This window comes from Nerophis ophidion, linkage group LG06, assembly GCF_033978795.1.
Source record: "Nerophis ophidion isolate RoL-2023_Sa linkage group LG06, RoL_Noph_v1.0, whole genome shotgun sequence".
Lineage (NCBI taxonomy): Eukaryota > Metazoa > Chordata > Actinopteri > Syngnathiformes > Syngnathidae > Nerophis > Nerophis ophidion.
The window spans coordinates 20509669-20524536 of NC_084616.1; the positions used below are offsets into that span (position 1 = coordinate 20509669).

The 14868-nt window shown below is 35.7% G+C and overlaps 1 protein-coding gene across 2 annotated transcripts in view; it reads right to left on the reverse strand.

Moving 5' to 3' along the window:
* Nucleotides 1-14868, reverse strand: part of LOC133554352 (uncharacterized) — a 65132-nt gene that overhangs the window by 11172 nt on the left and 39092 nt on the right. The window contains exons 2-4 of one of the 2 annotated variants that reach the window (XM_061902968.1): nt 8157-8273; nt 1462-1691; nt 1316-1393 (exon numbers count right to left, since the gene is read on the reverse strand). In XM_061902968.1, coding sequence (XP_061758952.1) covers nt 1316-1393; nt 1462-1691; nt 8157-8273 — 425 coding nt within the window. The remainder of the gene's footprint in view (nt 1-1315; nt 1394-1461; nt 1692-8156; nt 8274-14868) is intronic. The other variant, XM_061902969.1, reaches the window with a different exon arrangement.

Genomic DNA, 14868 nt, shown 5'->3' on the forward strand with positions numbered 1-14868 from the left:
TTTACCTTAAACTCTATGTTATTATTAATAATTCATGATATTTATCTTTGTGGAAACACTGATCATATTAATGATTTCTCACAAAAAATATATATTTTTGATGACATGTTTTAAATAAGTAAAAATCCAAACTGCACTTTGTTAGAAAATATAACAAATTGGACAAAGCTATATGTCTAACAAAGACAAATCATTATTTCTTTGAGATTTCCCAAAACAAAAATGTTAAAAGAAATTCAAAAAACTTTGAAATAAGATTCAAATTGAATTCTACAGATTTTCTAGATTTGCCAGAATAATGTTTTTGAATTTTAATCATAATAAGTTTGAAGAAATATTTCACAAATATTCTTTGTCGAAAAAACACAAGCTAAAATGAAAAATTTTATTAAAATATATTTATTCTTCTTTACAATAAAAAAAAAATACTTGAACATTGATTTAAATTGTCAGGAAAGATGAAGAAGGAATTTAAAAGGTAAAAAGGTATATATATGTGTTTAAAAATCCTAAAATTATTTTCAAGGTTGTATTTTTTTCTCTAAAATTATCTTTCTGAAAGTTATAAGAAGCAAAGTAAAACAATAAATGAATTTATTTAAAGAAGTGAAGACCAAGTCTTTAAAATATTTTCTTGGATTTTCAAATTCTATTTGAGTTTTGTCTCTCTTAGAATTAAAAATGTCGAGCAAAGCGAGACCAGCTTTCTAGTAAATAGATACAATTGAAAAAATAGAGGCAGCTCACTGGTAAGTGCTGATATATGAGCTATTTTTAGAACAGGCCAACGGGCGACTCATCTGGTCCTTATGGGCTACTGTAAGGGGACCCCTGGTTAATATCATAATTGTAATATTTAATTGAGGACAAATGAATGTGTTGTGGCAGTTGCGGTAGTCACCGGTTGCTTTTCCAAACGCGTCCTTAATGAACTGCCAACATGAGAATGCAAAACAAGACGTGCTTAAAGTTTAATGGCGTCGTAAAAAACTCTTGAGTTCTTTGTGTACTTCACGGTGTTTTGAAACGGCACCAAATTTGTTATGACTTGAAATGTTTTGCCTTAAGGATCGTTTGTAAAAATGTACATTTTCAGAATTTTTTGGGCCAAAGTGAGACAGAGAAAAAAAATCTGAAGTTGTCTCTAATTTTAAGTTATCATGCCACGATTTGACCAAAATGGACTTTCCTCCAGCTCCTGAGCTAAATAAAGTGAGTTTGCAATAGACTAACAAAATACAAAAAAATCTATCAAAAGTTTTTACACTTTTAAATTGGAGTTGTTAGTCACAGTTGTGTGTTGGTATGCACTCACGCAGTCAATAGTGGCGACCACAGCTTTGACGGCTCGACTCTCCTCGATCTCCTCCTTGCCGACACACTCCACCGAGGGCTGCAGGACAGGAAGTGACATCAGACGTGTATAAAATAAATACTCTGCATGTATCAAATATTCGCTACCTTCGGTTTAATGATGTTGGAAGAATCGGACGTCTCTACGACCACGGGGCCTTGGTCAGCGTGTGCACCAGGACCGGCTGTGGTCCCCGAGGGCTTATCTGGGCTGCTCGCCGGAGGACTAGTGTTCCCCGCGGGTGCATCAGAATCTCCATCGGTCACCGGAGAGGCTCCAGAATGCGGAGCATCTGTGATTTCGGGCTGCGAGTCGGCGTCCATGACAGCAGGAGTCACTAAGAGGTTATGGATTAGGATTATTAAATACGCTTTGAAATTGATCGCAAAAATCTAACAGAACCTTGTCTTTTGTTGAGTCCGACAAAGTGTTTACACTGTAAGTCGTGCACTAATCGCACACCGTCTGATCGTAACGTGCACCTTAGTCGTAGTTTTTATTTACAGGTTCGGAGGCGTTGAGATCGCTATGTAAAATCCCTAATGCTAATCAGCAGCATGTGTATGGCAGATCCAATGTAAATTAGCATCAAGCTAGTGCATTTTAAAAAGTGGAGCCTTACTTTTGAGTGCTTTCTATCAGGCAGTCTGCGACAAATACGCTTGTTTACCCGGCAAGAGTTTGAGGCAAAAAGTGATGGTCTGCTAAAAAGTGAGTTTTTAAAGGTTGTAAATGCAGTGTAAGTGTTAGATTAGTCATGCTATAGTGTTATAAGTACATACTATAGTGCTATAAGTACATGCTATAGTGCTATAAGTACATACTATAGTGCTATAAGTACATACTATAGTGCTATAAGTACATGCTATAGTGCTATAAGTACATGCTATAGTGCTATAAGTACATACTATAGTGCTATAAGTACATGTTATAGTGCTATAAGTACATGCTATAGTGCTATAAGTACATGCTATAGTGCTATAAGTACATACTATAGTGCTATAAGTACATGCTATAGTGCTATAAGTACATACTATAGTGCTATAAGTACATACTATAGTGCTATAAGTACATGCTATAGTGCTATAAGTACATACTATAGTGCTATAAGTACATACTATAGTGCTATAAGTACATGCTATACTGCTACAAGTACATGCTATAGTGCTATAAGTACATGCTATAGTGCTATAAGTACATACTATAGTGCTATAAGTACATACTATAGTGCTATAAGTACTGTTAGATTTATTTGGTGTCTGATATAATCCCTACATGACAATATAGTGCCTGCCAAAAAGTCATCTCAAGAGAACTAAAATGTACATGAATATGATTCAAAAATTCAATTGGAAATAATAATCGTAGAAATGAAAAAATATGACATAGTAATTCATATTAGACATCATATTTTGTAACAAGTTAACAATGTTTATAGCGCTTATTGTGCATTCAGAACCGACAAAATAATCTGCTGCTGTTTACTTTTCCAACCTGCCATTGTTTACCTTTTTAACCTGCTGTTGTTTACCTTTTTAACCTGCTGTTGTTTACCTTTCTAACATGCCGTTGTTTACCTTTTTGACCTGCTGTTGTGTACATTTTTAACCTGCTTTTGTTTACCTTTCTAATCTGCTACTGTTTACTTCTTAACCTGCAGCTATTGACAGTTTTAACCTGCTGATGTTTACCTTTTTAACCTGCTGTTGTTTACCTTTTTAACCTGCTGTTTTTAACCTTTTTCACCTGCTGTTTACCCTTCTTTCCCGCTGTTGTTTACCTTTGTAAACGGCTGTTGTTTACCATTTCAACCTACTGTTGTTTACGTTTTTAACATTCTGTTTTTTACCTTTTCAAACTGCTATTGTTTATTTTCTAAACCCGTTGTTGTTTACATTTTCAACCTGATGTTGTTTACTTTTTAACCAGCTGTTGTTTCCCCTTTTTAACCTGCCGTTGTTTACTTTCCAACCTGCTGTTCTTTACATTTTTAACCTGATGTTGTTTACTTTTTTAACCTGCTGTTGTTTACCTTTCTAACCTGTTGATGCTTACCTTTCTAACCTGCTGTCGTTCAACTTTTTAACCAGCTGTTGTTTATCTTTCTATTTTGCTGTTGTTTACCTTTCGAACCAGCTGTTGTTTTAAACTTTTTAATCTGCTGTTGTTTACCTTTCTAACCTGCTGTTATTTACCTTTGTAACTTGCTTTTGTTGACCTTTGTAACCGACTGTTGTTTACCTTCCTAATATCCTGTTGTTTACTTTTTTAACCTGCTGTTGTTTACCTTTCCAACCGGCTGTGGTTTACCTTTTCCTGCTGCTGTTGTGTAGATTTCTAACCTGCTGTTGTTTATCTTTCTAACTTACCTTTTTAACCTGCTGTTGTTTACATTTTCAACCTGCTGTTGTTTACCTTTTTCACCTGCTGTTTTTAACCTTTCTAACCCACTGTTGTTTACCTTTCTAATCTACTGTTTTTACCTGCTGTTGTTTATCTTTCTATTCTGCCGTTGTTTACCTTTGTAACCTGCTGTTATTTGCCTTTGTAACCTGCTATTGTTGACCTTTGTAACCTGCTGTTGTTAACCTTCCTAACATCCTGTTGTTTACCTTTTTAACCTGCTGTTGTTTACCTTTTTAACCTGCTGTTTTTAACCTTTTTAACCTGCTATTCTTTACCTTTCTAACCTGCAGTTGTTTACCTCTTCAACCTGCCGTTGTGTACATTTCTAACCTGTTATTGTTTACCTTTCTAACTTACCTTTTAACCTACCGTTGTTTACATTTTTAACCTACTGTTGTTTACCTTTTTCACCTGCTGTTTTTAACCTTTTTAACCCACTGTTGTTTACCTTTGTAACCTGCCGTTGTTACCTTTTTTACCTGCTGTTGTTTACATTTCTAACCTGCTGTTGTTTACCTTTATAACCTGTTGATGCGTACCTTTCTAACCTGCTGTCGTTCAACTTTTTAACTTGCTGTTGTTTGTAACTTTTCAATCTGCTGATATTTACATTTTCAACCTGCTGATGTTTAGCTTTCCAACCCGCTGTTTTTTTTACTTTTCTAACCTGCTGTTGTTGACCTGTTTAACCTGCTGTTGTTTACATTTTTAACCGGCAGCTGTTTACATTTTTAAACTTCTGTCGTTTACCTTTTTAACTTATTGATGTTTACCTTTCTAGCCTTATGTCGTTCAACTTTTTAACCAGCTGTTGTTGACCTTTCCAACCTCTGTTGTTTACCTTTTCAACCTGCTGTTGTGTACCTTTTTAACCTGCTGTTGTGTACCTTTCTAACCTGCTATTGTTTACCTTGCTAGCCTGCTGTTGTTAAACTTTTTAACATGCTATGGTTTACCTTTATAACCTGCTGTTGTTTACCTTCCTAGACTGCTGTTGTTTACCTTTCTAACCTGATGTTGTTTACCTTTTTAACATGCTATTGTTTACCTTTCTAACCTGCTGTTGTTTACCTTCCTAGACCGCTGTTGTTTACCTTTCTAACCTGCTATTGTTTACCTTTCTAGCCTGCTGATTTTTACCTTTTTAACATGCTGTTGTTTATCTTCCTAGCCTGCTGTTGTTTACCTTTTTAACATGCTGTTGTTCATCTTTCTAACCTGCCGTTGTTTACCTTTTTAACCTGGTGTTGTTTACATTTTCAACCGGCTGTTGTTTACGTATTTAACCTTCTGTTGTTTACCACTTTAAGCTGCTGTTGTTTACCTTCCTAGCCTGCTGTTATTTACCTTTCTAACCAGATGTTGTTTACCTTTTTAACATTATATTGTTTACCTTTCTAACCTGATGTTGTTTACCTTTCTAGCCTGCTGTTATTTACCTTTCCAACCTGATGTTGTTTACCTTTTTAACATGCTATTGTTTACCTTTCTAACCTGCTCTTGTTTACCTTCCTAGCCTGCTGTTGTTTACCTTTATAACCTGCTATTGTTTACCTTTCTAGCCTGCTGTTGTTTACCTTTTCAACATGCTGTTGTTTATCTTCCTGGCCTGCTGTTGTTTACATTTTTAACATGCTGTTGTTCACCTTTCTACACTGCTATTGTTGACCTTTTTAACCTGCTGTTGTTTACATTTTTAACCGGCTGTTGTTTACATATTCAACCTTCTGTTGTTTACCACTTTAACCTGCTGTTGTATACCTTACTAACCTGCTGTTGTTTACCTTCCTACCCTGCTGTTGTTTACCTTTTTAACATGCTTTTGTTTACCTTTTTAACCTGCTGTTGTTTACATTTTTAACCGGCTGTTGTTTACATATTTAACCTTCTGTTGTTTACCACTTCAAGCTGATGTTGTTTACCTTTCTAACCTGCTGTTGTTTACCTTCCTAGCCTGCTGTTATTTACATTTCTAACCTAAAGTTGTTCACCTTTTTAACATGCTATTGTTTACCTTTCTAACCTGCTGTTGTTTACCTTTCTAGCCTGCTGTTATTTACCTTTCCAACCTGATGTTGTTTACCTTTTTAACATGCTATTGTTTACCTTTCTAACCTGCTGTTGTTTACCTTCCTAGCCTGCTGTTGTTTACCTTTCTAACCTGCTATTGTTTACCTTTCTAGCCTGCTGTTGTGTACCTTTTTAACATGCTGTTGTTTATCTTCCTAGCCTGCTGTTGTTTCCTTTTTTAATATGCTGTTGTTCACCTTTCCAACCTGCCGTTGTTTACCTTTTTAACCTGCTGTTGTTTACATTTTTAACCGGCTGTTGTTTACATATTTAACCTTCTGTTGTTTACCACTTTAAGCTGCTTTTGTTTACCTTTCTAGCCTGCTGTTGTTTACCTTCCTAGCCTGCTGTTATTTACCTTTATAACCAGCTGTTGTTAAACGTTTTAACATGCTATTGTTTACCTTTCTAACCTGCTGTTGTCTACCTTTCTGGCCTGCTGTTATTTACCTTTCTAACCGGATGTTGTTTACCTTTTTAACATGCTATTGTTGACCTTTCTAACCTGCTGTTTTTTATCTTCCTAGCCTGCTGTTTTTACCTTTCCAACCTGCTATGGGTTACCTTTCTAACCTGCTGTTGTTTACCTTTTTAACATGCTGTTGTTTATCTTCCTAGTCTGCTGTTGATTACCTTTTTAACATGCTGTTGTTCACCTTTCTAACCTGTGGTTGTTTACCTTTTTAACCTGCTGTTGTTTACATTTTTAACCGGCTGTTGTTTACATATTTAACCTTCTGTTGTTTACCACTTCAAGCTCCTGTTGTTTACCTTCCTAGCCTGCTTTTGTTTACCTTTTTAGCCTGCCGTTGTTTACCTTCCTAGCCTGCTTTTGATGACCTTTTTAGCCTGCCGTTGTTTACCTTTTTAAACCTGCTGTTGTTTACCACTTTAAGCTGCTGTTGTTTACCTTTGTAACCTGCTGTTGTTTACCTTCTTATCCTGCTGTTGTTTACCTTCCTAGCCTGTGGTTGTTTACCTTTTTAACCTGCTGTTGTTTACCTTTTTAACCTGCTGTTGTTTACATTTTTAACCGGCTGTTGTTTACACTTTTAACCTTCTGTTGTTTACCATTTTAAGCTGCTTTTGTTTACCTTTCTAGCCTGCTGTTGTTTACCTTCTTAGCCTGCTGTTATTTACCTTTTTAACCTGCCGTTGTTTAACTTTTTAACATGCTATTGTTTACCTTTCTAACCTGCTGTTGTTTACCTTCTAGCCTGCTGTTATTTACCTTTCTAACCTGCTATTGTTGACCTTTTTAGCCTGCCGTTGTTTACCTTTTTAAACCTGCTGTTGTTTACCACTTTAAGCTGCTGTTGTTTACCTTTGTAACCTGCTGTTGTTTACCTTCTTATCCTGCTGTTGTTTACCTTCCTAGCCTGTGGTTGTTTACCTTTTTAACCTGCTGTTGTTTACCTTTTTAACCTGCTGTTGTTTACATTTTTAACCGGCTGTTGTTTACACTTTTAACCTTCTGTTGTTTACCATTTTAAGCTGCTTTTGTTTACCTTTCTAGCCTGCTGTTGTTTACCTTCTTAGCCTGCTGTTATTTACCTTTTTAACCTGCCGTTGTTTAACTTTTTAACATGCTATTGTTTACCTTTTTAACATGCTGTTGTTTACCCCCTAGCCTGCTGTTGTTTACCTTTCTAACCTGCTATTGTTGACCTTTCTAGCCTGCTGTTGTTTACCTTTTCAACACGCTGTTGTTTATCTTCCTGGCCTGCTGTTGTTTACCTTTTTAACATGCTGTTGTTCACTTTTCTACACTGCCGTTGTTTACCTTTTTAACCTGCTGTTGTTTACATTTTTAATCGGCTGTTGTTTACATATTTAACCTTCTGTTGTTTACCACTTTAAACTGATGTTGTTTACCTTTCTAACCTGCTGTTGTTTACCTTCCTAGCCTGCTGTTGTTTACCTTTTTAACATGCTGTTGTTTACCTTTTTAACCTGCTGTTGTTTACATTTTATACCGGCTGTTGTTTACACATTTAACCTTCTGTTGTTTACCATTTTAACCTGCTGTTGTTTACATTTTTAACCGGCTGTTGTTTACATATTTAACCTTCTGTTGTTTACCATTTTAAGCTGCTTTTGTTTACCTTTGTAGTCTTCTGTTGTTTACCTTCCTAGCCTGCTGTTGTTAACCTTTTTAACATGCTATTGTTTACCTTCTAACCTGCTGTTGTTTACCTTTGTAGTCTTCTGTTGTTTACCTTTCTAACCTGCTTTTGTTTACCTTTCCAACCTGCTGTTGTTTATCTTTCAACCCAAAATGAGCTGTCATCGAGGCGGACAGTAAAGTGACCAGGTGGACACCCACCATCATAATCTGGATCATCGAGGCAGACAGTAAATTGACCAGGTGGACACCCACCATCATCAGCTGGATCCTCTGCAGGTGCTTCTGTAACCAGATCATCTTGGCCCATCACACCATCTGCAAAAGGACACAATGACAAGGAACATTAAAGTGCGGCCTGGTGACCATTTGCGGCCTGAAGCAATTTTTTTAACGGTCTGGGGCACATTTTAAAAATACTTTTTTAAAAACCATAAAAAAGTGGAATAAAAGAGCAAACAGGTGAAAAGTAATGAAAAACATTGCAATGCTGACGCTAATAACAAACATATGCCATGTGGGCAGTTTTTTAATTATTTTTAATTTACTTTTAAACTGTCATTATTTACTTGTTCATTGCCTCAATTTATATCTCATGGATCGATAGAAAAAGTCTGTCGATGTTGACAAAAATCCCACAAATATTTTCTCGTCAACTAATTGAAAATGTTGTTTTGCCAATATTCATTGATCAAAACACAATCGTTGTACCTACCTCCTGTTCCTGTCTATACCCCTAAGCCTTCTGGGTAATGTAGTATACAAACATTTGCTTGCAAATTGACATGTATTTCTATATTTATTGAACATTTATTTTATCCAGGGTAAAAGAAACAGGAACATATTTACGTTTGCAATGCCGACCGAGCAAACAGGCAGCAGTTACTGGTTAGAGATGTTGAAGTGTGATGATAATCTCTTATCGTCTCATTTACATATTTCTTTCTGTAATTATAATTAATCGTCACTGTTATTAGCTATAATGGATGAAAACAGTCCAGTACTTTCACAACGAGCTCTGAGTATGTGCTTTTACTGCCATCTAGTGTCTGCTTTTGAGTCTGTGTGCTATAAAATGAGTAAAACATCAATGCAGTATTTGTTTTATGATACATGCATAATGTATATATTACATGTTATTATGAATGTTACTACATTACATATATACTTACATCAAGTATATAATACATGTTATTATGAATGTTACTACATTACATATATACTTACATCAAGTATATAATACATGTTATTATGAATGTTACTACATTACATATATACTTAAATCATGTATAAATTACATGTTTTTATGAATGTTACTACATTACACACGTATACTTACATCATGTGTATATTAAATTTTATTATGTATGTTACTGTCACGCCTTTGGATCATGTTTTTTTTTGGTCATGATATGTTTTGTTTTTTGGACACTCAGTTCTGTTTTGCACTTGTTTTTGTCTCCATGCCAACTCATTCATTTTCACCTTGCCCTCAAGTCACGCCCCTGTCCTCAGCCCTCACACCTGTTTGCAATGATCACTGCTAGTATTTAAGCCACAGTTGCCTGATAGTTCAGTCTGGCAACTTTACCTTACCTACCGATGTACTTACCTACCCACTTTACCCACATCTCCATGTACCTACCTTCATGCCTTGCTGTTCGTTTTTTGACCACGCCACGTAAGTTTTGTATTTATGCCTCAGTGCAAGTTTTTGGTTTGTTATTCATGCCACAGCGCAAGTGTTTTTGTTTCACGTTTTTAGTTTACAGCCTTTTTTCTAGTCATTTGTTTATGTAACCAAGTATTTGTTCTCCGTCCTTGTGCGCGCCCTTTGTTTGCTTTTTTGTGAAGGTTTTCTTTGAATATCAATAAATATTTACTTACGTTCATGCCTGTCTCGTCCTAAATATTCTCTGCATCGAAGAAACAATCCAAGTCCAAGTCCTTGTCTGACAGTTACTACATTACTTATATACTTACATCATGTATATATTACATGTTATTATGAATGTTACTACATTGTATATATACTTACAACATGTATATATTACATGTTATTGTGAATGTTACTATATTATAAATATACTTACATCATGTATATATTACATGTTATTATGAATGTTACTACATTACTTATATACTTACAAAATGTATATATTACATGTTATTATGAATGTTACTACATTTCTTATATACTTACAACATGCATATATTACATGTTATTATGAATGTTACTACATTTCTTATATACTTACATCATGTATATATTACATGTTATTATGAATTTTACTAAATTATACATATATAAATATATACTTGCATCATGTATATATTACATGTTATTATAAATGTTACTACATTACATATATACTTACATTGTGTATATATTACATGTTATTATGAATGTTACTACATTTTATATATATATATATGTATATATATGGCCTCACAACATTGCAATTAATGCCATAACCTTCTGGAAAAGCTGACTTGAATTGAGGTAATTGAGGCAAAAAAAAAAAAAAAGTCTGCATAATTCTGGAGAGACTGTTTATAGTAGTGGTTCTCAAACTTTTTTTCCCCCACTTAGCACCGCAGAAAGCACTTGGCTCTCCAAGTACCACCATAATGACCAACATTATAATACAGTAGCGTAGTAGGCCTATGTATTCATTACAAACAGGTGCGTTGAATATTTGTGGCCATACAATGCACAAACGTCGTCAACAACTACAGTGCATAGTCATAGACTTCTTTGGTGTACCAGCAGGTGGAGCCCGCGTACCACAGTTTGAGAAACGGTACAACTTCTGACCCATTTCTAAATGTAAATATTTCAATACCTTAAAAAAAAAATAAAAAAAAATGCCTTTTTCTCATGTCGTTTCATGTAAACTACAAGTTGGTCTATAAAGGGTGTGGAGGGAAAAGGGAAGGAAGCTGCGGATCATCATGTGACTTATTGTTGTTTGACGTGGCGCACCGCACACCATAAGTAGAAGGCATGACGCAACACGGAGGTCTGCGTGCGGAATAGAAACAATAAATACTGCCGTGATGGTAAAGTGCACTTCACTCAAATCCTCTGCACCAGTGGGAAAAACTGTACAGGGTCCACTGCAACAGGACTAAACAAAGCACATATACACAAAATCATACACGCACACTATACAGTATATGTATATATATATATATATATATATATACATATATACATATATATATATATATATATATATATATATATATATATATATATATATATATCTACATATATATATATATATATATATATATATATATATATATATATATATATATATACATATGTCTTGATTGGATTAGAGCGCAATATGTAGCTCCGAATTTGTAAAAAAAAAAAACTCTCCAAAGAGGTGAGATTCCATGTACTGTGCTGTGGGTGGGTTAGGGTGAGCAAATCAAGCGCTCCTTTTCACCTCTTTCGCTGAGGGTCGTAAACGTGCCCCGAGTTTTATGTAAACAGACATGGCGTCCATCGTGGGGGATTTCCTCGTGGTTTCAGAAAAAGACTCCCCGCGTGTTCTGCAAACATTCAGCCTGTTTGCTCGCCAAGTGTTTGAGCCGGTGAGGAGTGGCAGGAAGCCAGCGTCATCTCTGGGGAGAACGCAGGGCGGTGTGAGTAGAAGGTGGGAGGGGTGCAGCTGTCTCTCCGACTTCACATCAGTGGGTCGTCAGGACGATGTGAAAGATGTGACATCATTGCAAAGAGGCGCTTCAGCCACCTGAAGGATTTGTGTGGGGCCTCCACCCAGAGTCCAGACCCTATAGAAACTACGCCCGGGCTCTCAGTCTGGTACAAACCCCACTTTCTTCCAGATGTCCACACAGGACCCTTAAGTGGACCTCCCTTTAAATACCTCCTCCGTGAGGTCAGGAATCCATTATTGGGCTAACCCAGGGGTGTGCAAAGTGCGGACCTGGGGCCCATTCTAAAATAATATTACAAACCCCGTTTCCATATGAGTTGGGAAATTGTGTTAGATGTAAATATAAACGGAATACAAATCATTTTCAACCCATATTCAGTTGAATGCACTACAAAGACAAGATATTTGATGTTCAAACTCATAAACTTTAGTTTTTTTTTGCAAATAATCATTAACTTATAATTTCATGGCTGCAACACGTACCAAAGTAGTTGGGAAAAGGCGTGTTCACCACTGTGTTACATCACCTTTTCTTTTAACATCATTCAATAAAAGTTTGGGAACTGAGGAAACTAATTGTTGAAGCTTTGAAAGTGGAATTCTTTCCCATTCCGGTTTTATGTAGCGCTTCAGTCGTTCAACGGTCCGGGGTCTCCGCTGTCGTATTTTACGCTTCATAATGCGCCACACATTTTCGATGGGAGACAGGTCTGGACTGCAGGCGGGCCAGGAAAGTACCCGTACTCTTTTACCACAAAGCCACTCTGTTGTAACACGTGGCTTGGCATTGTCTTACTCAAATAAGCAGGGGCGTCCATGATAACGTTGCTTGGATGACAACATACTGTATGTTGCTCCAAAACCTGTATGGACCAATCAGCATTAATGGTGCCTTCACAGATGTGTAAGTTACCCATGCCTTGGGCACTAATACACCCCCCTACCATCACAGATGCTGGCTTTCAAACTTTGCGCCTATCACAATCCGGATAGTTATTTTCCTCTTTGTTCGGGAGGACACCACTTCCACAGTTTCCAAATATAATATGAAATGTGGACTCGTCAGACCACAGAACACTTTTCCACTTTGCATCAGTCCATCATAGATGATCTCGGGCCCAGCGAATATGGCGGTGTTTCTGGGTATTGTTGATAAATGGGTTTTGCTTTGCTTAGTAGAGTTTTAACTTGCACTTACAGATGTAGCGACCAACTGTAGTTACTGACAGTGGTTTTATGAAGTGTACCTGTGCCCATGTGGTGATATCCTTTACACACTGATGTCGGTTTCTGATGCAGTACCGCCTGAGGGATCAAAGGTCCGTATTATCATTGCTTATGTACAGTTATTTCTCCAGATTTTCTGAACCTTTTGATGATTTTACGGACCGTAGATGGTGAAATCCCTAAATTCCTTGCAATAGCTTGTTGAGAAATGTTGTTCTAAAACTGTTCGACAATTTGCTTACAAATTGGTGACCCTCACCCGATCCTTGTTTGTGAATTACTTAGCATTTCAATGAAGCTGCTTTTATACCCAATCATGGCACCCACCTGTTCCCAATTAGCCTGCACACCCGTGGGATGTTCCAAATAAGTGTTTGATGAGCATTCCTCAACTTTATCAGTATTTATTGCCACCTTTCCCAACTTCTTTGTCACGTGTTGCTGGCATTAAATTCTAAAGTTAATGATTATTTGCAAACAAAACATTTTTTATTAGTTTGAACATCAAATATGCTGTCTTTGTAGCATATTCAACTGAATATGGGTTGAAAATGATTTGCATATCATTGTATTCCGTTTATATTTACATCTAACTCAATTTCCCAACTCAAATGGAAACGGGGTTTGTACATAAAAAACTTAGTTTTGTCTGACAAATATAGCACAAAAAAACATTTTAAAAAATGAATCAAAAACGTATAATCGACAGGTCTGACGTTGATATCGAAATTTAAGTGTTGAAAGTACAAAAATAAAAATGTGTAAATAATTTTTAAGACTTTTATGAGTGGGACCCTTATGGGTACCTGAGAATTTTAGCGTGTTTCTTTTTTAAACTGCCATTCTTCAAAAAATAATAACAAACTAAAATCAATGTTGTTATGAATTATTGACCTATTCAAAGATCCAAATACTTTACATCAAAAAATCCAATGTTCCATTTTGAACATTTTGTTGGGGAAAATGTTGCATATTTTGTTTTTGTTTTCATAAAAAGATGTCGTCTTAAAAAAAAAAAGGGCATAACACATTCTAAAGGCCTTAGTGGCCACATGCGGGGTCAGCACCTTTTAGCTCTTATTTCCAAAATTGTGTACACTACTGAATTGGGGTCTTATGGCCACTTATGTGGACACTTATACTGCCATCTGGTGGTGTCAGAAGAGTATAACATACAATGGAATTTGGGGGAAAAAGGTGTAAAAATAAAATTAGCATGTCACTACACATGAAGTACACCTTTGTGTACGTATGGACAAAGTACATAATATCAAAAACATATTTTTAGTTATTATTCTAATTAGGGTCCAGTAAGCCGAAATAACAAAGATGAATACAAAAAAAGCATGTAAACAAACAGTTTGGGCCTTAAGAGGTTAAGAAAAGACAAAAGATCATCACCGAGACAGATGGATTGGAAGTTGCGAAAGAAATTTAAGCGTTAAATGTATGACTTATTTTTAACACTTTTATGAGTGTTATCCTTTTGGATCCATGAGGATTTTAGTGTGTGTTTTTTTCCAAACTGTCCTTGTTAAAAAAAAATTAATAGTAATAAAACAAAAAGAATCAAAATCAATGTTGTTATGAATTATTTAAATATTTAAGGCTCCGATCACTTAACATCAGATAAAATGTTGCATATTTAGTGTGTTTGCCATAAAAACAAACTGATTTTATTTCATAAAAAGGACATCAAACAAAAAATTTAATCAAAAATGTTTGTATCAAACTTTATATCGACAGATGGATCTGGAGTTGACCTCGAAATTTAAGTATTGAAAGTGATACTTTTTTTTCAACTTTTAAAATTTATTCGCCTGTAGAAATAGAGCAATAATTAACGTTTTATTCATGCACTTTCTCTTGCTAGTTCAAGGCTTGAATGTTTTTTATTTTCAAATGTATTATTAGCCTGTGGAAAAAGTTTATTTTGATATTTACCTCAGAAGGCTGCAAATAGAAAATAGGCATTCAATTTTTATTGAAATTTC